The sequence below is a fragment of the Vigna radiata genome, chromosome 5 (genome assembly GCF_000741045.1).
Source record: "Vigna radiata var. radiata cultivar VC1973A chromosome 5, Vradiata_ver6, whole genome shotgun sequence".
NCBI lineage: Eukaryota > Viridiplantae > Streptophyta > Magnoliopsida > Fabales > Fabaceae > Vigna > Vigna radiata.
The window spans coordinates 22,300,080-22,322,912 of NC_028355.1; the positions used below are offsets into that span (position 1 = coordinate 22,300,080).

Below are 22,833 nucleotides of genomic sequence, written 5' to 3' on the forward strand. Positions count from 1 at the left end.
GATATAATTTTATTCGTCTATATTCATTAAAACATTTTTCTTATTTATCTTACTCATTATATTATATATAAATTTTTCTGTTTTCCTTGATTTAAACAACCCACCTTTCCCTCCTAATCTAGTCCCCAAATTCATCTCTCATCCAAATAAAGTCTAGAGTTTAATTAGTGTTTTTTCCATTTATGATAAAAACATTATAACTTGATTATGATATAAATTTTACTAATCTTATACTAAATGTATTTCAATAGGTTACAGTGTCAAAATTGGTATGTAAATATTTTTAGATCAATAATAATAAAGTAGTATAAAGGATCAATTCAACATATTTAGATTTGATGGTCTCATGACCACGATTTAAATGTTTATTTTGTAAATATAAGACATGTTCAGAACTATGACATAATGAAGTTGAACACAAATTAAAAAAAAAAAATAGTTTGTAGACTTTTATGATAATCAAGTATCTTAATTTATTTATTTGTATGGATAATGATATTTATACAACATTTTTTTGACAATATTTGAACATTGATTACGTGTCAATTTGTAATTGGTCAAAAATTACTCCATAATCAATAATAATAATCATAAACATTATTGTGGAGTAATTTTTGACCAATCACAGATTGACACGTGATCAATGTTCAAATGTTGTCAAACAAATGTTGTCTAAATATTATTATCCTATTTGTATTGTGGTGTAAATAATAAAACAATGTAGTTGTTTTACAAACATGAAAATTAAAACCAAATGGAACTTAAATCTTTATAATCTACAAATGATATCTTTAATTAATATTAAGAATAAATATTGTTATATAGAATTTAGGAGGTATAAAACAATTTTAAAAATGGTTTTTTTAATAAAATAATTTATATCATAATATATTATAGTTTTAGTTTTTTTAATTTTTTATGATATGACGTTATCTATTAAATTATTGTAATTAATTGTTTTAGTATTTATTTTTAATAGATAATAAGTTTAATCCATTTAACTCATGTTTAATACCGACTAATCTTAAATTTCAATTTTGAAAAATATATTTCGATTGAAACAATTAATATGACAATATTGTTCTGCAAAAAACTATTATGTACTTGAAAAATAGTTTATTCTTTTTTATATAATTAAGGACATCAATTAATTTATATTTTTCAATGGTGTAAGATATTTAATTTAAAATCCATCAACAGTGTGTTACGAGTTATTTGTCACTAAAATTTCTTCTAAACATTTTTAATTACATGTATTTTTTCATTCTCGTATTTGTAATAAATAATAATTATTATACAATTCAAATACTTTGTAATAAAAACAAATATTTCCTTATAGAAAGTATTTATATTGATGACAAACAACATATAAATGAGCTTTTTTTTAAGTTTGAGTGCAATTATCTTCAGATTAACCTACATTATTAGAATCAGTTTGTTTAATCACATTCACTCTTTTTTTATTACATCATATGTATTCCACACTCATCTCTTTTCATAATATTTCTCTAACTAGAACTGAAGCAGACTAAATAAAAGGTTTATATGAATAAATTATCAATCCAAAAACAAATCAAACATCCTAAGACTAACTCATTCACATATAAAGTAACCTAAAACAAAGCACAGTTTACTTTTCCGTTTCAGTTTTAACGTCCGTGAGATTTTTGGCGGACTTTGGGTTCCACACGAACATTTGTTGCCAAATCTCCATGAAAACTCTAACAATGACTGCATGGTAACTCCGCGAGTTCAAAGCCAAGAAACACTGCAAAAGCTGTTCCAGGTCTTCCGCCTCAGACATCTCCATCTCCGTTATCATCTCCATCATCGATTTCTTGAAGTCTTCGTAAGGATCCTTCGACTTCTTCACCACCGCAAAGCTCTCCCTCACCTTCCCCTCAACATTGCTCCGCGTCACCGTCGTCGACATTTTCTTCACCTTCTCCGTCGTTCCCGCTCCTCCTCGATTCTCCGAAGAGCTCCGAAACCTCACGCTCTGAACCTTCTTCACGCTGCTCGTCTTCCTTCTATGCCCACCGTTTCTCAAATCCCTCGCCTCCTCGTGACAAATCTCGTCGGAGAAACTTGTCAAGCAAGAAATCAGCGTCTCGCTTTCCTCTTCCTCGACGTTGTCGATTAGAAAATCGCTTCGCCTCGACGGAACGCTCGACGTGCCTTTCCGGCTTCTGGATTTCGCTTTGTATGGCTCCTTGTCACGGCACATTTTGCACCCCTGCGAAACGGACGACGTTATCTTGGACGATTGGGGAGAAGGAAGGTCGGAATGACGTGCGTTGTGGTTAACGGGAGAGAGACGGTATATGGCAGGAACGGGGTTTCCTGGGAAAGAAGAAAGGTCTTTTGAGCGACATATGGAAGGGACATTGAATTTGATTTTGAATCGTTTGGACATGGTGTGGTTATAGTTGGAAGCTAAAGAAAAGATGGAAGGTATTAAACAGTTTAGGGTTAAGAATATATTTATAATAAAGAGAAATGCAATAGAATAAGAATGGCCGGCATTGATGTATAGAGTAATCAGGAGAAAATGACAGTGATTTAGGGTTCAGTTACGTAATGAAGACACGCACATAATTTCAAGAATCTCACCTTCCCAGAAAAAAAAAAAAAAAGGATTAACACCATGCTATATTAAACACTTAATAGTCGACAATTGAAAACTTAGTATGCAAAATGTTATGCGAATGGTGTTGGTAGCTGCTGTAATCAACCGAACAGCCACTGAATATAAAATTGTAAATGAATGAAATTATTATAAACATTAATAGAAAATTGATCAAAATGTGACTTATAGCTGTGGAGAATTGTTTTTGTCCAATATTGATGGAAAACAAGGTGTGTCCAGCAGTGCATTGACGAGTTCAACAGAGCATATCCCCAACAGCAAAAAATGATCCATCTTTATCAAATGTCTGAAAAATTAAACCACACCTACTTATAATTTTTGATAGAATAATGATATTTCGACCACTTTTCTAAATATTTTAATATTATTTATGTATTATTTTATAATTGAATCAAACTTATTTTATAATTAATAATAATAATTATTATTATTATATACACTAATTATAACATAACAGGTAAATAATATTAAAATGTTTGTTGAAGTATCTATTTTGATCGCATAGCTCCCAACAGAGAATTGGTAACGAGATTTATACGGGTCCGACCTATCAGACTTCATAACTCCACAAATCGACAACCACTTCCAAACAACATTCAAATTTCATGCCTTTCCACACTTGACTCAGCCCACACCGCTCTTGCGTCAGCACACGCGTTATATTTTACTTTACTTTTATTTTATTTTCAAAAACTTATTCATAAAAATGCTTAATAAATTAACATATTTTTTTATACAATCAAGTGAAAAAATAAAATTAATTATTTCTGGTGATATCCCTCTCAAACCCAAATGCCACTCACTTCCAAACAAACGAAAAATCCACGACGTAGCCTTCGGCGTTTGCTCTGCATCTTCTTATCCACATCTTGTATTTGAAAAATTCTTATTCACTTTTTTTTTTTCTTTTATCAATTCATACAAATCATGAAATGAACTGTGATGCTTCTGCAATAATTTCTCCCTGCATGAAAGCGTTGGGTCTTCAACCAAAAACCCTGCAATTCTGTACCAAATCAAAGATTCGAGACATGCCGTTTCTTTAGGACCATAGCATATAAATAAATAATATATATCATTCCATGTGTTTGATCCAGTATTTTCCACGTATCTAATGAAAGATAAAATCAAAGAACCGGAGAGGAGTTATATGCTTTCGTAAGCTTAACATACTCACCGTTTATTTTATTTATTTTTTATTATTATCGTACCTGCTATCTTCAATATACTTAAGTTTACATATATTTTATCAGTTGAGGTTGAATCTAATACTTCAATAATTAACGATCTCCAGTTAACGATATAGCTAGTTGAGTGCTGGATTTAAAATCTAAAAAACAACATTACAGTATTTATCATTTAAAAAAAAAAAAATGATAGTTAAAGATATGTATATTTTTTGTTCAGTCTTTTCTGTATAAACCCCAATTGAAGGGAGTAAACATTAAATTCTTGATCATTGATAATAATTATTTTAACGGGAAATAAATATATAAAGGTAAATTCTTTACCTTCAGTTGCATATTATTTTGTGCATTCAATAACTCTATTATTTATATTTTTTTATGATAAATTTTGAAGGATAAGTTGATACTTTCTGAAATTTATCCCTCTGAAGTATAATTAGACACGTCACTCTCACTGATAGTACTTAAAATTTGAGATGAGGATAACTTTTTTTTTTTTAAAAAAAAATTGAGAGTACTTTATTTAGATGGTGTTATACCTTTCTAATTAAACACTCGACTTAATTACTACTTTAGTTTTTGTTTTTATTTAGTTTTTTCAAGGTAGTCATAATTTATTTTTGGTTTAATCAAGTTTAATTTTTGTTATTTTTTTTAATTTGATTGTTTTTGTATTGATTTAAATTTTTAACATAATATGATTAGTGTATGTTATGTGTTACTTTATTTCTTTTATTTTTAAAAAAATTGTCCATGACGTGATAATAACAATATTACGTATAAATTTCTATATTTATTATTTGATTTTAATTTTAATTTTTTTAAAAATTGAATATTTGTGTCTTTATTCAATTTGAGATTAAATTTAATTTTTATATAAATGTTATATTTATATTTTGTTCTTATCCAAGATCAAATTTAATTTTTACACAAATGATACGTTGATATTTTTATTAAAATCCATATTTTTATTAAATATTTTTTAAATTACTTTTAAACTAACGATAACTATATTATTAAATAGAGTTAAAGTTAGTATAAAATTAAAAAGATAATTCTTCGTTATTTTTACATTTCAACCCTATTTTCTTAAACAAGTTATATCTTAAATCATCACTATCCTTGTTTTTTACAGATAGTAGAAATTAAATATAAATCTATTAAAAGATAACTCTTCCTTGTTTTTATATTCTAATCTGATTTTTAACATATGTATTAAAAATCAAACAATGTTTTTTTACCAATAGCAAAAATTAAACATAAATATAATAATTATATTCTAACAATATAGTTAACTTTAATTTGAAAGAAATTTTAGAAATAGTTAATAAAATTGCAAATTTAAAAAGAAATATTAATATGATATTTATTTAAAAATTAAATTTGATCTCAAATTAAAGAAGGAAATTATTCAATTAAAAAAATGGACTGCATTAAATTAAAGTAATAAATATATAAATTGATTAAATATAAAACACTAACATAATATTATTATTACGTGGTAGACTTAACACGTGAATAATATTTTTTGATTAAAAAAATATAAAAAAACACAAAGTGACACATACAGTTCATATTATACTCACTATTTAAACGCCATTAATAAAAAATATTAAATTGAATAAAATAATGAAGATTAAAATTTAATTGAAAAAATTTAAGACCACATTAAAAAATTAAATAAAAATAAGATTAAAATAATATTTAAACTTAAATAATTTATACTTTTATATTTTTTTTGCGACGATGATAATTCAACCACCAGAGAATTATTCACAATCAGGAAAAGAAAAAACCTTCATAAAATCTTCATGTAAGAGAAATAGTCAACACAAGTTTCATAAAAAAAAAATATTTTCATATGTTTACAATTTACATAAAATTTTGTATTGACAAAAATAAGTCTATTATTTAATTTAAAATCAATTATATAAAATAATCACACAAAAAAAAGAGAACAGATGAGAGCAAAATTAAGAAACATTTTAACTTAGTTATTACTTAGTTAATCTAAAAAGGAGGGAAAAGCCATATAATTAATAAATAGTAAAATAAATGTGAAAAGGAGGAAAATAAAGTTAAAAAATTATATATTTTGATTCGTATATATATAAAAGGTAGATAAGAAAGCTATCATTGTATTAACATCGTACTGTTATATTAGCATGGCGTCATTGTATATCGAAATCTAAATGATGAATTGGTAGTATTTGTGAGAAAGGGATTCTCTTAATTTTTCATGTTCTTCCCACTTTTTATTTGTTAAACTATCGGAAAAAGAAAACACACTTTATTACTTCAAAAGCGAGTTAACCGATAAATGAAGAGGAATTTTTCCCCAGTCAAGTACATGAAATGAGTGCATTATCGGTATGGATTGATTATAATTACATTTTCTAATATAATAAATTGGTTGTCTAAATCTAGTAAATGTAGTGAAATTAGTATTTGACTAAAGCACGAGTTAACCTTATAATATTATTAAAATAATTTTAAACAAGTATATAAGATTATTAGTTTAACATTTAACTAAAACCATCAAGGGAGTTTTATTTTCAATTTATCAATTAGTTACTGACAATAATTCAAAATAAAAGAGAAATCACGTATGAGAAAATATAAAACTTCTGTACAGTTAAGAAATTGTTTTAGTTTTAAACAAATAAAATAACGAATATAATCATTCAAAATGATAAGTTTAACTTTTTATATCGATAGATTACTAAACATTTTATTATTTATATTTTTTTACCGGCATTAAATTTTACAATTAAATTAAATTGAATAACCACACGAAAATAGAAAGGCACGAGAGAACTTTTGTACGCAAAAATTGGTGAAATTCTCGGGGAGAATGGATGGAGAATAAAATAATAGACACTGAATAAAGAAATTGTATAGGAAATTAATGAGGGTTTTGTTTTGTTTATATATGTATATAAAAATGTCATTATTAGTCACCACGATTGTAAAAAAAGAAAGTGCGAATAAAACATTGTAATAAATATAAAATGAATAGATTTCATAGATATCCATTGATACTAGATATGTGTGTTTTAATTATCTGTATATTAATAAAATTATAATGAATATATACGTATATAACTATATCCATACTCATGAATACCTATAACTTATTTGAATTTGAATATAATTTTTGGAATAAGGCGATTAAAGTAAAATTAATTATACTAAAATATTTATTATAAAAAATGATTTATAATTTAATTTATAGACTAGAAATCATTTTAAACTGATTGATTTTATTTAAATCATACTTTGTGACGTAATTTATTTATTTTTAAATATACTAATTTTTGTTATAATATTACACGATAGACTTTTAATTTTTTATATGAATTTGTATTCCAAAATGAACATTTTAAATAACTTTATTTAAAATTTAGAAAAGAAAAACTAGAATATTTATAGACACCGATATCAATAAGTAACACAAGGGATGATAACAAAACTTTTTTTTTTTGAAAAAAATAAAACAAATAAGGAATATCCGGTAATATTATTCATCCCCATGTCATTATTTATATTTTGTTACTATTTATTGATATTCATTATTTGTCACATGCTCTTTTTTTAAACATTATTAAGACATCAGCGTCAGCGTTATTCATAATTACTTTTAATTTTCATTTATTGGCATTAATGTTAATCATGGTTATGTTATAATAATGGTTATTAATTAAGTGGTACCTACCATTTTTACGAAGAAAAAGGAGAGCTCATGGTATAGTTAAATTTAAAAATGATAAAGTGATTAATACAATAAACTTAAATTAAAAGATTGAAAATTAAAGGCGTGCACGTAGCTACCCCTACGGGCAAGGAACGGCGTAGGAAAAGAACGGAAGATCTTTGTCTTTGGCACGTCTGAGTAGGGACACAAGTACATAGACTCAGAAAATTAACCCAAAGCCTTCCCAGGCATAGAGGGTACCCTCTTCTCTACCTAGAAAGAGAGGGTCCCTCTATTTTTGATAGCCCTCAAACTTAAGGATAGGCACATGCATGCATATCCTTGTTAATTTGAATTCATTCCTTTGAAATAGAATCATGAGGAAGTTGTGTCCTAATTTTGATAAGGAAGATGGGTTGGAGACCGTGCTTGAGGTGCCTATTCCCGATGAGATGTTCACGAGCATGGGCTCCAATGGCTTCAATCGCTGGCAGAATCTCCGAACTCTCATGAATGCTCGGTTTCCTGACAAATCATCATTGAACAATGAATTTCTCGTGCTGCTTAAGATTGTGGGTGCCCCTCTTATCCCTGTTCAGCTTTCATCGGACCACGTTTTGACTCGCCCCCTCAAAGATTGCTCCATCGTAAGCCCTAATTACCAATTATCTATTCAATTCGCCACTAGTCACCGATCACGATAAACACATATCACGATAGAATTTTTTGTTTTCAATTAGTTATATGCATAAGCATTATTACAAATGTCTTGAAAGCATGATTTCTTCGGTTTGGAAGTTTGTTTCACTGCGCATATTTGTAAAGTTAATATAGAACTGCATTATTTTGGTAGCTAAATAAACCTAATCTGTGGTGCGTATTGGTTATATATTAATGAATGAAACGGGGGTTCATGCATGGATGATGGATGCAGCAAGATTCGAATGCGAAGTACATAGTTCAGCAGTACGTGGCGGCGACGGGAGGGGTGGCAGCATTGAATTCACTGGAAAGTATGTATGCAATTGGACGAGTGAGAATATGTGGGTCGGAAATGCGTCAAGGTGAGATTGATGAAGAAGTTGAAGCAAGAGGGAAACCTGAAGTGGGAGGTTTTGTGTTATGGCAGAAGAACCCAGATATGTGGTGCTTGGAATTGGTTGTTTCCGGTTACAAGGTGAGTGCAGGATGTGACGGTAAGGTATCTTGGAACCACAGTTCTTCTCAACCCTTTCATGCAATCAAAGCCCCTCCAAGACCACTTCGCCGCATCTTTCAGGTAATATGCAACATTCTATGCATTTATTTGATTTGATCATACGCATATATATATATATATATATATATATATATATATATATATATATATATATGACATGTTATTATTATCAGGGACTGGACCCAAGGTGCGCGGCAAACTTGTTCCTAAACGCAGAATGTGTGGGAGAGAACATGATTAACAACGAGGTTTGTTTCATGCTGAAGTTGCAAACGGCTCCACAAGTTCTTCTGGCACAGAGCACTTCGAATACTGACATTGTGATGCACACGATAATGGGGTACTTTAGCCAACGGACTGGGCTGCTGGTGAAATTCGAGGACACCAAGTTGGTGAAGATGAGACCCGTGAAAGGCAAAGAGCACGTGTTCTGGGAAACTAGAGTGGAGTCCTTGATCGAAGATTATAGATACATAGATGGCATTAACATAGCGCACGGTGGGACCACAATTGCCACGCTTAATAGGTACGGTGCAGACCAAAATCACAAACGTATGATTGAGGAAACGTGGACGATTGAAGAGGTTGACTTTAATATTGTTGGGTTGACCATGAATTGCTTTCTTCCTCCCTCTGATGGAGAGAGAGAACAGCACGAAGGCACAGAGGGAATGGGATAGAATTTTGCTTCCCCTCGACTCGACTAGGAAGTGTATATACTAAAACATAGACAAATATATGGTGCTATGGGTATGCTGCAATGGAAGTAATTCAATCTTTTTTTTGACTGATAAATGCAATTCATTTGGAATATGTTTTGGATTCAAAGTTTTTTGTTTAGAAATGGAATTTGGATCTTCACGTGTGTTGCTTATCATGTTTTCTGAGGCATTTTGTCTATAATTAATATGACTCATTGTTTTGGAGTTTCGTTGCTTTTCCATCTCTTAATGTACAACCAGCTACCATTTCGTGGAACCAAACCTTGGAACGTTGACATTTGACATATTGAGGACAATTTTGCATCTTTAGATTATACTATAAGTTAGAAAGTCCACGTTAATCAGTTTATAGTATATAAATAAATATAAATCTTATTTTTTAAATTAATTTATAAAATTAAATTAAACCTAAATTTACTTTTTAATATAATACCAAATTCATACCGCGTAGGTTTAAGTCAACTTCTTAATTGTATATATAATGCCTGCGGTTCAGTTAATGTTTCCTGAAAACCTTTGTATTCTTCTGCTGTTTGTTTCGGGGATGAATTTGCAGTGATTTTTAATGGCGAGGGAGAAAATATTCTTGAGACGCAAAGTTTTGATGAAATGGTGGTTTTTGGCGTAAAAATTACAATAACCATTTATAATAACTAAACTTTAATTGAAAAATTTGCTATACCTTATTATTAAATTAATATCAAAATATTCAACGCGTTAAGTCTTAGAAAACTGACTTTCTTATATAAGTCAAAATGTGTGAATAAACTAAAGCACCAATTGGCGAATACGACATGATGAATGAACAATACCTTATGTAATGGAATTATACCTTCCTTCTACCAAATATAATAATATAATATAGTATAGGGTAGACGATGAAAGAAACTCCTTATTTAACGTGAATTTTAACAGAATCATATTATTTTATTTAATCGAGTTAAAAATTTAATATTTATATTATTAATAGGTATATATAAATAAATTATTTCTTGGTGATTAAATTTCATTTTTGAAACAAAAATACACACACAAAATAGTTAAAAGCCCTTTGATATAAATTATTACTAATATTATAACACCTTACCCACCATTGCCCACTTCTTTTTTGGTGGCAAAAGCACTTAAATTCTGACACAAATATAAAGTGAAGTAGTATCTACCCATCACAACTTAACCAAAACAAAAAAACATGACAAAGAGAGGGATCCGTGATGCTGATTCTGGAAACGCCGACCGTAAGAGGCACTTCTTATTTTGGGTCTTAGCAGTGGTTATCCTCGTTGCTCTATGGACCATGTTCGCTGGCTCCGTCACGCTCAAATGGTCCACGACCAACAACGATGATTTCGATTCTACCATTTTTCAGGATCTCGATGTGCTCGTACGTACACAGAAAAACACAATTCCTTTCGTTTCTGTAACTGCAAAACTGTTTTTTCTTGTGCTGGACTAATTTTCACCAATTTTGTCACAGTCCTTGCTAATTTTTGTACATGGCGTAATTTTCGGTGTTTAATCGAAAAATGAAAATTAGTTGAGATGCTAAGATGCAAAGGTTTTGAAGAAGTATAATTTGTTTGTGTTTATGGTTTGGTTTGGTTGAAAAATAGGAGGTGGAGGAGAGAGAGAAGGTTGTGAGACAGATGTGGGATGTGTACAGTCGCACTCGGACGAACTACGTTGGATTACCCAAGTTTTGGTGGGAAGCCTTCGAAGCAGCTTACGAGGAATTGGTGAGTGATGTTCGTGAAGTTCGAGACGGTGCCGTTTCAGAAATTGCTAAGATGTCTCTTCTGCGATCTCTTCCTCTTCAATCGCACCCGGTCAGCACAAACTAACACTTACGATAATCTTTTTCTTTTCTTCTGAGTTTATTAAGAATTAATATGTGCAGATAAATTGATACTTAAAAGACAATAAGCATGTTTAAACAAGCCAATTAGCTCATTGATTAACTAATTTGAAGAAGTTAGTTCTTTTTGTCTCTTTATTCTATTATTATTTTCCTCCTGTGATTTGTATTGGAAGCTATCTTAAATTTATAAAAATAGTCACTCAAGAAGCTTAACAGCACTACTAGATGTAAAGGTTGTATTGAAAGAAATTAGAGTCTCACGTTAACTAAAAATTTAACACAATAATAGTATACTGCGTTTTATATTACAAGCTAGTTTTTTAGGTTTAAACCAGTCTTTTGACTTTTTTCCAGTTTAATAAAATGCAAGTGGGTGAATTATTGAGATAAAAATGCATGTTTTTAGTTTTGGTGATTGGCATGTGCAGAGCATGAAGGGAACAGAGAGTAGGAATGTGACGAATAACTAGAATCCATGGTTTTAGTTGTAGCAATACTTTGGGGCTTGAGAAGCATAGGAGCAGCATACGACCACTGTACTTTTCCCAAATCAATAATAAATATCTTCAAGGTTTCAGCAAATACTCTTTGCAATTCTTACCAAGCTAGACACTGTCAAGTATATTACCAGAAGATATTGTATGAAAAAATATTCATTTTTTAGTTCTAACATTGAAGAACAAAATTTTAATTGAAAATATGGACATAACCAATGAACATGCTATAAAGATGCCCATTATAATGACAATCTGGACAAGAAGAATAAAAAGATATTTGCAGAAGATTTTCGATTAATGAAAAAACTGCTAATAAATAATCAATAAGGAGAATAGTAACATTGCATCTTGCTACTCTGTCTTAATTGAGTTTTTATGTTTTCTTATTTATATTTGTTTCGAAAAATTTGTTATTTCCCGCACTTTTTTAGTTTTATTTTTCAACAACTTTTACAAATTACACAACCCCCAGGCAAAACCATTTTGTCTCTAGCAATCATATAAAAACTCCTCTCGGAAAAATTCTCTATACGCGCTATTGACGATCAAACTTGATTGAAATAACTTTATACTAGAACAAACTACAATCAATCATTGTAAGTTTGAGCAATTGTGATTCCAACCATCACTCTGTACACGCGTGCTGAATTCTCAACCTCATAATTACTGAAATTAAAATCACAGACAATTAATTTTAAACTGATCAAAGTACTTTTTTAAAATATTTAATCATAAATATTTAAATCAAACTGAATAACTAAAAGAAAATATTTTATTAAGCCCTAAAAATATAATCAAGAAATAGAAACAGAGCATAAGGCACTTGCTTGTTCTGCCCTTGAATAAATTAGCTTGTATCGAGTTACGGCTACCAAGAATGTTTGTCAGCAGGATCTTTCAAACGTCAAAATTTTCTACATTAAGACGACAAAATTGCTTGAGCAGATCCAATTGATGCTGCTACTGTTAGTGTAAAAAAAATCATTTACAAAATATAAAGTACGGCGAAAACATATATACACGTTCCGCAATAACCTGTCTGTGTTAATATTAGTCATCTACCGCCTGAATCTCACCCATCATTATCCGGTTACTCACGACATTGAATCCCAAAACTGAAGAGCTGACCATTTTTCCTTTCTTACCTTTCTTCTTTCCACCTTTTGAGAAGGATCCGTCAACGTAACCCATATCTTGTACAACTGTGTTTTCAGATCCATCAACTTTCTGATCATTCCGAGTTTGAAATGCTATTTCCAAAACATCTGATGGTAGCAAGTCCATGTAATTGAGGAATTTATCAATGAATTCATGATCAGGGTCATATGATCCCAGGTTTTCCGTGAGAATAATCTCTGCTTCAGATCTGGACTGCTTCAAGCAAAACTGAAGGAAACTTGTATCTGCCACCCAAAATATAGTCAAAATGACATTAAATAGAAATTCAAGGTAATATAACCACTCAATGCCTGATTACATTCAGACAGACATTGAACTGTTGTTTGGGGACAATAACCATTTGGTGAAATAGACTTTTCTTTAGCAGTCTTAAATCAATATACTAAATCACAATTAATCAATCAAAACATAGCATGGAAAACAAATTTGAAACCGTAGATGTAAATACCTTTTGTCCCAATAAGCCTGACACATTCATTCTCACACCAAACTCTGAAGTCCGTAGCTTCTGAGAAAAAGGGAAGAAGTAACTCATTGTATTTAAACTACCATCAATAGACCAGTCAGAAGGAGCAGAGCTAAATATATTGAGGCTAAATCGGACAGAATTGCCAAGCAGGTGAAAATTGGACTTGAAAATGTTGAAGTAAAGAATAAGCATATGTCATTACCGGAATTCTTAGTCATAGCATCCTTTTTCAGTTTTAGCAGTGATTGAGAAGAGGCAGGTGAGGATGAAAGAGATCGCTCAGCTGGTTTGCCACTCCCAGACTTTTGTCGACTTGATAATCCAGGTGAATTACCTTTCATGGGGATATTTTTAGAACCCCGGCTACCCTGGCTAGCAAGCTGAGAGAAGCCTGATCTGCTTACAAAGAATATAAAAATCAACTTATCCATCAAGATAAGATTATAAAGGAAACAATAAGACGGCCACCTAAAGCTGCATAAAATTATTCCTAAATGCAACAGCTGCTCTAATATAAAGATAATGTGAGGTCGTGTTTCCCAAATCTTAAATCAGCCTCAATTATGACTCATTACCATGTTTCTTATATTCTGGTTTTTAATTTCTACTACTATTTAACGCCCTGAGGCCACTAAGTGTTAATTTAATGCTAAAAACTGAAAATTCATTGTTCAGTTAAAATGTTTTGCCTTTCTCACACCCCACCTGCACTTCACTACCTGATTGTGACGTAGAACAATGTATATTGAACAGATACCAAAACTAACAACGTTAGTAAGAAGTATTACTGTAGAAAGTAACATTAATGAAGTAACATTAATGCGTAGAAGTGATATGCACAATGAAGAGACAGAGGTCATACTGCTTATTTTCTTGCTTAGATTGCTCAACTGGACCCCAAAACAATTCATCATCCCCTCTATATTTCGACACAGAAATTTGGGAGTTTATCTGGGTAGAAGGTGCAGTTTTTGGTGGAGATGAAGTTGAAATTGGCCATATAGAACTGCTGCTCCGAGCAACTTGGGCAGGCTGTGATCTCTGAGGTGTAGGAAGTTGGTTTGGGAGAACTGCAGCAGATTTCTTCTCTTGCTCCTTTTGAATGTCCCTTAATGATGTTGGTTTAGGTATCCTACCAGAATCAGTAGTCCAGGCTGGAGGAGGAGATGGACTTGTCAGCTCCCCTTTCCAAAGAACAAAATCTCCCAGAGAGGGTCCTGAAGGGATAGAAGGAAGTTGTTCTTTCTCCAGTTGAACAGAATGGGAGCTCCTTACCTTTTCATTGTGACTCGAACTTATGGGCCTTTCACTAGAAGCAACAGGAATTGAAACCCTAGACCCTGAACCCTTCAACTTTGCAGATTTTTTCCGGTTTCTTTTGGTGTCTTTAGCTTCAATGAAGTCTCCTTCATCTATTGGTTCTGAATGAGAATGAACAGTTTGTGAGGGGATCAAGCTGTCTGGAACCCTGCCATCTCTTTCACTATATTTTGATACATCTTCTGCCAATAGATCATGTAATGGGCTTTTCTTGGTTTTACTATCTTGAGATTTTTCAGATTTAGCCAGATATTCAGTATCATCTGCTTCTCTGTGATTATCACTAGACACCTTCGAAGAGTCTGGATTGGCCATAACTCCCACCCAAAGAGTTGTTGAACTCATGGCATTGACAGGAGTAGCAACCTCAGACACAAGCATTTCTATCTGTGCCCTTTTTTGTTCTTCCAGTTGAATTTCTAAGAGAGATTTTGCCTTGAAACCAGGAGCAGGTTTCCAAGCTCTCCCTGAAGGTAATTCACTAGTCTTGGTGGAAACAGAACCGACTGCTTTCAACTCATCCTCAATAAATGTTTCAGAGTTGCTTCCTGGAATATTAGTAGGGAGACCATTAAGTTCTTGATGATTATCTGTTTCTGAAGTAGCAGTTGCAGATTGTTTACCCTTACCCCTTGTTTGTTGTAGACATGTCTCATGAGCTGGTTCACCCTTGTTGGTTTCTCCCAATTTTTTTTCACCATAATTTGGTTTCTCAGATTCTGATTTCTTTGACTGCTGCAAAGTCACATTTTTTGGCAAGCCCTTTACCTGATCAGAAGACTGAGATTTTGAAGATTTTTGCTTCTTAGATTTCTTCTCAGTAGCCTTTTTGGGTTCCCGTGCTTCAGCACCACTTGCATCCACCACAGAGGTTTCGGTATTTGAGCTTTCTCTCCCAACCTGCTGCTCTTCAAGACTGCCTGATTTAATCTCCATATCTATACTCACTTGACTTGATACTGGTAAATCGGTACCACAAGATCCAGCTGAAGACACAGGAACAAAAGGTGCAACAAACTGTACTGATTGAGAACTCTCATCCAACACAGAAGTTGCACTCACCTGAAAATCACCGACAGGACAAGTATTGTATGGAATTTGCTCCATGATTTTAGTAGAATTGTCAGAAAAAGAAAGAGGTATCTGGGCAATGTTGGGTTCCTCTTTAGCTATGTTATGCACACTCAACACGGAGTCTTCAAAAGAAGCTGATGCAGGCAATGCTACACTCTGGTGCTTGTCATTAATTTGCTTAGGAAGTGTAGCACTCCAGCTTTTTTTATGACTAATATTCTCAAATAAATGGTCGGGTATATGGACAGAAGATTCACTACTTATATTATAGCTAGTGTCCCGACTTGCTTGCAGAGGTAAATTCAAAGAATTATTAGTAAGCCCACCATTCACACTGGGGATTGATGTTTGAGAACTTGTGGAAAAAATCTCTTTTGGTGGTTGATTTTGAGAAAGATTCACATGCAAATTCCCCAGTGGTACTCCACCTCCAGGCAACTGCTGGAAAGATAAATCACCTAGGCGCTGGTGAGACTTATGCTCCTGCAGCACTTGAGATAGCAGTTGTTGTTGGCGCAATAACAGCAGTTGCTCCTCCTGTTGCTGTTTCTGCTTCAGCAATAGAAGTTTGTCCAAGAAAGGTATCTGTTGTGAAGAAGCCGCTGCCTGAGAATGCAACTGCAGAAAGTGTTGCTGCTGCAACATATTCAACATTTGGGGATCTTGGGATAAGCCAGAAGAAAGCAACTTCTCTGCTGTCAAAATACTTGATGGAATATCTGAAGTTTGAGCAATTATGTTGTCTGAGGGCAACCGGTTTGGTGTTTGTAACCTTTGTTGAATTCCAAATGGCATTTGAACATAATTTTGATCATGATGAAAGTCAATGTTATTCTGAAGGGGATCCAATCCACCTTGCAAAGGAAAATTAGGCCATCCAGCAATACTGCTACTTAAGCCTGTGGTCGTCCTGTCAGATATTCCTTGGGTTACTGAGTTTAAATCAGAATTTTGGGGCTGAAGCTGACGAGGATTGTCACTCAATGAAGACGAGATATTTGAATGTGGTGGTGTATTTGGAAAAATGTCTGATTTTGGCGGAAGGGGTGCTGCATCCCTCCTTGGCCAGTATGGATAAGGATGAGTTGGCAAGGAACTTAGCTGTTCAAGAGCCATCTTCTTGGCCAGCATGTAAAGGTTGTTTCCACCATCTACTCCTGATGGGCCTAAATTGCCAGAATTATTACAGTGAAACCCCTGTAAACCTAAAAATACATCTCATGATTAGACCAAACTATCTCAAAGCATGATACACTACGTAAAGATACTATGAAGAGGAATGATAATGCATGCTAGTGTATTAATATTCAGAAACCAGAATACAAAAGCAAAAAATAACATTGTTAACCTTCTGATAATGTGAGACTATCAAGTGGGGAACTGCTTTTGCTACCGGACATTAGTGACTCCAGATACCTATTTTCAGCTTCAGTGGCAGAATTCCTATGCATAGGATCATTTCTCAGCCTCTCAGCCTCATTTAAACCAGTATGCATGTTCCCAGCGATACTGGAATTTTGCCAACAAAATGCCTCTGTAGAGTCGTGTTTTGCTGCAGAAAATCCAGGTGGTGGCCGTGCCTTAGCTCGTAAGTGGGGCATGGCATCACCAAGTTGCAACCATGGTGAGTGACATGCTGCATTTTCCAGACGAACAGGTAAATCTATACCAAAGTAACCAGCCTCAAACCAACCAATAATATCAATTCCTTTAAACGGGCCCTGAATGTGACCCTGAGGATCTTTATAAAAAAGTGATAAATCCTCTGGACAAGTTTGTTGACCTCTCCTGGATTCGAATTCACCATCCAAAATGCCAGATAGCTGCCTTTTAATGGGATATCCACTAGATTGCCACTTAGCCACATCTCTAGTTTCAGATAAATAATCCAAATTATGCTCCCACTGAGCCTGAGTATCTTTTGGTTGGTGTGACCAGCTCATATCTGGGTTTCTTGATATAATATCACTGGACACATCTCTGCTTTCATGCACAACTGTGCCAGCATGTTCACCTAGTGGGGTCCCACGCCATGTAGCACCAGGATGAACAGAATTAATTTCTTCAAAGGTTGATTCTCTATTACTAGGAACCTCATCCACTATTCTGTAAGAACCGTTATCTTCGACTCTATCTGAAAAGATAAAGCATAAGAGCTCCTTGAGACAAAGAAAAACCCATTCTTCCTAGCTGTTTAATGTAGCAAAGTATAGTGCATATAAATTGGGAGAAAATTAGTCTGGTTACACATGAAAGCTGAAATAAAAAAAGAGGTGTAGATAGTCAATATGCAATGATTGGAAGCAAGTACAGGGCAAGCATTAACACTTATAAAAGGATAGTCCAACCATGGAAACATACAAAACCCATTAATTTTTATATTAGAAACAAAGTTTTACGAACTCCACAAAAATTTACACTACAATTAAAGACAATATAAAGATCACCTTCAAAATCCAGATATGAAATACAAAATGATTGGTGTATTTTGGCAATAAAAATACAAAATTCCCAAGGTTTCATTTAGTTTTACACTAATAATCTACATTTCCCAGCCACTTTGATGATGTCTTAAGATCCTCACTGTTTTCATTGTTATTAGACAACTAAAACTGTGCTGGTGCTTTTAATTTGAGAAGCCTTTTGAGAAATTCAAGGGACCACTTTCAAATGGTCAGAAACTCCCTGCCAAAACAACCAGATTCTAAAGAAGCTGACGCCCTTTGACACTATTGTAAGCTTATATCCTTAATATACCTTGTAAAGGAGAATTTACAAGCTTTATGCGTCTTGAATGTATAAATTCTGTTGTGTTCCGTCCATCATTTTGCACCTGAGGAGCACTGCTACTGATTATTTCCCCCTTTTCAATATCCTTTAACACAGACTGTTCAAACAGAAAAGCAATCTAATAAACCACCACCGATAATAGTGACATCCAGAACAAATATATACAGTGACAGCAATTACCAGTTCCTCGGAATTTGGAGCACAAAAACCTAGAGGCTTCAATGGTTCATCCTGTGTAATAGTAGGTATCTGCACAAATTCCACTAGTTTTCTATGTGTATGCATATCAGCAACTCTGTACACATCAAGCAAATTTGTCCTATTATATCTAAAGCAATGAGCTTCTCCATGTTCACTTTCAACTTTATCCAATAAAGTTTCAGGGTATTGAGAATGCATATATGTGCTGTTAATTGAATTACCACCAGAGCCAAACCGGGCCCGCCCAAATGCCACAACTGGAGGTGTATCCTCCCCACGGCCCCACCCATATGACAAAGCAGACACTTGTTTGTTTGGAATCACATTTTGGTGGTCATGGCTTTGTGAGGCGTTGGGTCTCCATGGCCGATAAGGATCCCCTTCCTTTTCATCCTTAACAAGATAAGAAATGTTAGACAAACTTTTGCCAAGATGAAGATCACCATCTTTACCAGGGTCACTCCATTTTTCACGAAGATCTTCAGACTCCTTATCATTAGGTCCCCAGCGTGTGTTCCACTTACTCCAGGGCCGCTGTTCAAAGTTTGTATCTTTATTGCCCGAATCATTCCATCTATCAGATGTGCCACGATGTGCTTCGCCAAAGTGCCTTGTTGATGGATTTTCAGTCCACCTATCCATTCTCCTAGTGTCAATTACATCTTTGTTTCCATTCCTCCACCGATCCTTGTGTAAAGAGGAAGAAAACTTAGTATCTCTCTCTTCATCACGCCAACGATCATGGTGTCCACTTTCAGAGTCAAGCATGGATGGCCGGAAGACATCCTTTCGCTTAAGGCCGTCATTCACGTCCTCTCCATTTCCAAATGTCTTAGCCATCTCTGAGCGTTTGCCATTTGGTGGAGTTGAAAACACATGGTTTTCCTGAGTAATGTGTAACAGTGAAGAGAAGCGGACTTCAAAACAATTATAAACTACTTATGGATTGAAATGTTCATGGAAATCTGACTTGCAAATAAACAGTTTACAGAAGTGCAAACAGACAAAAAAAACAGCAGTAATCATTACACACCACAGTTTCTATTGCAGGTTTACTCTCCACAGGCTTTGGCAGAAGCCATTGCGGTGAAAGTGGAATGGGATTGTCAGGGCCATGGAAATCTGCAAAAGGAAGATGTTTACTAAAAAAGAATTGAAAACTTTAACACTTTCAGAAATTGGCAACCAATTACATGTTTTTTATCATGTTCTTTTCAGTTGATAATTAAATAGATAGAAAGCACGCACAGACAGACCAAGAAAAAATGAAGACATGCAAGAGAAGTTTGACAAAAAAAATAATATACATGCATTAATGATTTAGCGCAAGAAGAAACTGATAGAATAAATATTATACGAAAATATTGAATATATGAAAAGCAATCGGTCCTTTCTAAGTTTGTCATATACAATTCTGATTGAAAGGACAAATTGATCACATATTTGATTATGCTGACTACACTAATAGTTGTTGCTTGTCGAAAATGTCAGTCTAAAAAATAAATTGAAAACGAAGAATGGGGAGGGGGCAGTGGGACAAAGATAAACAAATTTACAAACAAAAAAAATGAAACTAAATTCGGTCAGAATTTATACATAGATGGTAGCTCACGGTACTTATTATCAACTCCCATGGAGTGGACAAACTCTATACCTCACAGTATATAAAATCTAATAAAATCACCAGACAGCGCCATAATAATCCAGGAAGGCTTGGACCAAGTTCAAGCAGAAGCTACAATTAGCAGCTTCTGTGACTACCCAGAAAAAATATGGTGATACTTGCGTTAACAAGATGTCAAACAAACATACAAATCGTAACATTATCTATCTTGGTAAAAATTACTTACAGATAAAGTAAAAAATATATATTATTTTCGAATTTAAAAAGTCATCAAACCAAAGTTTCCCTGGATGAAAAAGAAAAATATTTCTAAATGCACGATGTCATTCGAAAATTTAAACCTCCAATCCTCGAGTTCACAGAAAAATCTGAACAACGAAACAACAAAAACCACAGACGATAATTAGGTCCGTTTCTTTCACTGTTTTGAAACTTAAAACAAGGGAATGACAGAAGGAACAAGAAAATAAGAAAAATGCAGAGCAATTCATCAATGTCATCCCCGAACTAAAAATGAATGAGTAAAAATTTGATCAAACGAGCTAGGAAGAGGAAACCACTCGAGCCACAAAGCAAAACCCTAAAACTAAAACGGAGAAACAAAAATGGTAGGCGTAATCTAATAACAATAGTGAAAGTGTGGGAACGTCTCTAGGGTTTAACAGAATCGGAAATTAGAGGTGAAAGAAAGGACCTTTGGAGATCTGAAAAGGAGGTCCAGCAGAGATATGGTGGAGGCGAGTGGCAGAGATGCGGTCAGCCATGGATGATCAGCTAGGGAAAGAGTCTCTGACGATTGCAATTGAACCAACGGTGTGCAAAGGTGGGTCAGGGAACCGGAACCAGGGGCGAAAGAGAAGAATATAGGTTAAGCCACAAAGATGATAAATGCTAGGGTGCACGTTAGGACGCTATCACCCCCTGGATCACGTTAGCAAAGATATCCTTTGCCGGATTCAGTTGATGATGGGAAATAAATCTATACGCAGATAAAGAAGCGCGTGAAAATCACGTAGAAATCATTGCAGCACGTGTAATTCACGCTGACATATGAACAGCAAATATGTGTGCTCGCGTTGTATATTTTCCACTTTACGTGTCGCCTAAGTGACCGAAATGTCCTTCACTGAAGTCTATTCCTTTGGTTTCTGTTATTTTTCTCATAGTTTTCGTTCATGATAATTTATATGTTTTTTAAACAATTTATTTATAGGCATATATTTCATAATTTCTGCCTAATCCTTTTATTATTTAGTTCAAGTTGAAATATGACACCTTAAATTTTGTGAGTAGATCCACTTGCAATATTATAGAAATCGTGAGACAGTTTAATTTATGGCTTCAACTTATATCTTATACTTATTTTTGTTGACAATTTCAGTCCCAATTTATAATATACATTGATTATAACTGATAAAATATATAAGATATTGTATATTGTCGTTAAATAACGTATATTTAAATGAATAAAGAAAATGTTAATTTATATATAGTTCAATAATTTAAATTGCATAAAAGTATTTAATAACAATAAATTGGAAAATAAAGAGGACAAGCTTCACACGAGAAGAGACTACAAAAACAAATGATAATAAGTCAATCCAAAGTTATGTTTTCAAAAAAGGAAAATAAGAATACAATCCACCAAAATGAGTGAAGGCCGAATAATGATAACCCTATTTATAAAATTAAAATACTACCAAAAATTATCTGAATACTAAAATTAAAAACTCATTAAAAAATTTAAGAACTAGTATATAAATATTTTTTGACTCAGCTTTTGCAGTTATGTAGAAAAATATTCTAAAAGATTGGATTATATTAACATACTCTAAATTTAATAAGAAAAAGTTTACATTTTCTGTATCAAAATATCATAAAAAAAAACTATTTTTACGTCTCATTGCCCTATGTTTTATTATAGATTCTCAAGTAATTCGTTAGCTTCAAATGTTCTATGGATGTCACAGCATTCTGAAAGTATAATTGCAATAAATTGTCTTGTGAGAGTTAGAATGAAAAAACAACTTGAAAACAAAACTAGTTGTACCGTATGTAAGTGATTTTCTACAAAGAGTTCTCCACCCTTTTTTTTCTCATTTCTCCTCTCCTCTTCCACTTTAGGTGTCGCCTATGTGACCGAAATGTCCTTCACTAAACATATCAATTGCTTGTATAAACTACACATGAGATCTTATCTTTACATTTTTATTGGGGTTTTTAGTAAGAAAGTTATGTAAGAGACGCATCTTCTTTAGTATATAAGATGAAAAAACAATTTAAGTGTATTAAAATAAGTGGATGACATACTTGAAATGATAATGAAAAGTAATTTGATGAAATGTACAT

The 22,833-nt window shown here is 33.1% G+C and overlaps 4 protein-coding genes across 5 annotated transcripts; 2 read left to right on the forward strand and 2 right to left on the reverse strand.

Moving 5' to 3' along the window:
* Positions 1-1,535: 1,535 nt before the first annotated feature.
* Positions 1,536-2,802, reverse strand: LOC106760473 (transcription repressor OFP7-like). The gene has a single exon (XM_014643903.2). It carries the CDS (start codon positions 2,414-2,416, stop codon positions 1,631-1,633), a length of 786 nt encoding a protein of 261 aa, XP_014499389.1. The 5' UTR covers positions 2,417-2,802; the 3' UTR covers positions 1,536-1,630.
* A 4,892-nt stretch (positions 2,803-7,694) lies between these two features.
* Positions 7,695-9,686, forward strand: LOC106760474. Its single transcript, XM_014643904.2, has 3 exons — positions 7,695-8,178; positions 8,466-8,810; positions 8,924-9,686. The coding sequence occupies exons 1-3, from the start codon at positions 7,909-7,911 to the stop codon at positions 9,428-9,430; spliced, it is 1,122 nt and encodes a 373-aa protein (XP_014499390.1). The 5' UTR covers positions 7,695-7,908; the 3' UTR covers positions 9,431-9,686.
* A 917-nt stretch (positions 9,687-10,603) lies between these two features.
* Positions 10,604-11,912, forward strand: LOC106761649. 2 transcript variants are annotated; one of them, XM_014645216.2, is made up of 3 exons: positions 10,604-10,856; positions 11,086-11,298; positions 11,737-11,912. In XM_014645216.2, exons 1-3 carry the CDS (start codon positions 10,665-10,667, stop codon positions 11,743-11,745), a joined length of 414 nt encoding a protein of 137 aa, XP_014500702.1. In that variant the 5' UTR covers positions 10,604-10,664; the 3' UTR covers positions 11,746-11,912. The 2 variants fall into 2 exon arrangements, with proteins under 2 accessions (XP_014500702.1, XP_014500701.1); XM_014645215.2 differs by having other exon boundaries at positions 10,611-10,856; positions 11,759-11,912.
* Positions 11,913-12,577: 665 nt separating this feature from the next.
* On the reverse strand, positions 12,578-21,477 carry LOC106762043. Its single transcript, XM_014645725.2, has 9 exons — positions 21,179-21,477; positions 19,894-19,982; positions 18,840-19,745; positions 18,627-18,756; positions 17,218-18,003; positions 14,338-17,074; positions 13,678-13,871; positions 13,455-13,514; positions 12,578-13,230 (listed from the first exon to the last, which is right to left on the reverse strand). The coding sequence occupies exons 1-9, from the start codon at positions 21,246-21,248 to the stop codon at positions 12,878-12,880; spliced, it is 5,325 nt and encodes a 1,774-aa protein (XP_014501211.1). The 5' UTR covers positions 21,249-21,477; the 3' UTR covers positions 12,578-12,877.
* Between the last annotated feature and the right edge of the window lie 1,356 nt (positions 21,478-22,833).

Excerpts from the sequence above, each read along its gene's own strand:
- LOC106760473 (XM_014643903.2), bottom strand. The coding sequence starts at position 2,416 with ATGTCCAAACGATTCAAAATCAAATTCAATGTCCCTTCCATATGTCGC.
- LOC106760474 (XM_014643904.2), top strand. The coding sequence starts at position 7,909 with ATGAGGAAGTTGTGTCCTAATTTTGATAAGGAAGATGGGTTGGAGACC. Across the intron at positions 8,179-8,465 it reads CCCTCAAAGATTGCTCCATC|CAAGATTCGAATGCGAAGTA; the intron begins GTAAGCCCTAAT and ends TGATGGATGCAG. Across the intron at positions 8,811-8,923 it reads CACTTCGCCGCATCTTTCAG|GGACTGGACCCAAGGTGCGC; the intron begins GTAATATGCAAC and ends TATTATTATCAG.
- LOC106761649 (XM_014645215.2), top strand. The coding sequence starts at position 10,665 with ATGACAAAGAGAGGGATCCGTGATGCTGATTCTGGAAACGCCGACCGT. Across the intron at positions 10,857-11,085 it reads TTCAGGATCTCGATGTGCTC|GAGGTGGAGGAGAGAGAGAA; the intron begins GTACGTACACAG and ends GTTGAAAAATAG. Across the intron at positions 11,299-11,758 it reads TTCCTCTTCAATCGCACCCG|AGCATGAAGGGAACAGAGAG; the intron begins GTCAGCACAAAC and ends TGGCATGTGCAG.
- LOC106762043 (XM_014645725.2), bottom strand. The coding sequence starts at position 21,248 with ATGGCTGACCGCATCTCTGCCACTCGCCTCCACCATATCTCTGCTGGA. Across the intron at positions 18,757-18,839 it reads CTCCAAATTCCGAGGAACTG|TCTGTGTTAAAGGATATTGA; the intron begins GTAATTGCTGTC and ends CTGTTTGAACAG. Across the intron at positions 13,231-13,454 it reads CAGGCTTATTGGGACAAAAG|ATACAAGTTTCCTTCAGTTT; the intron begins GTATTTACATCT and ends TTTGGGTGGCAG.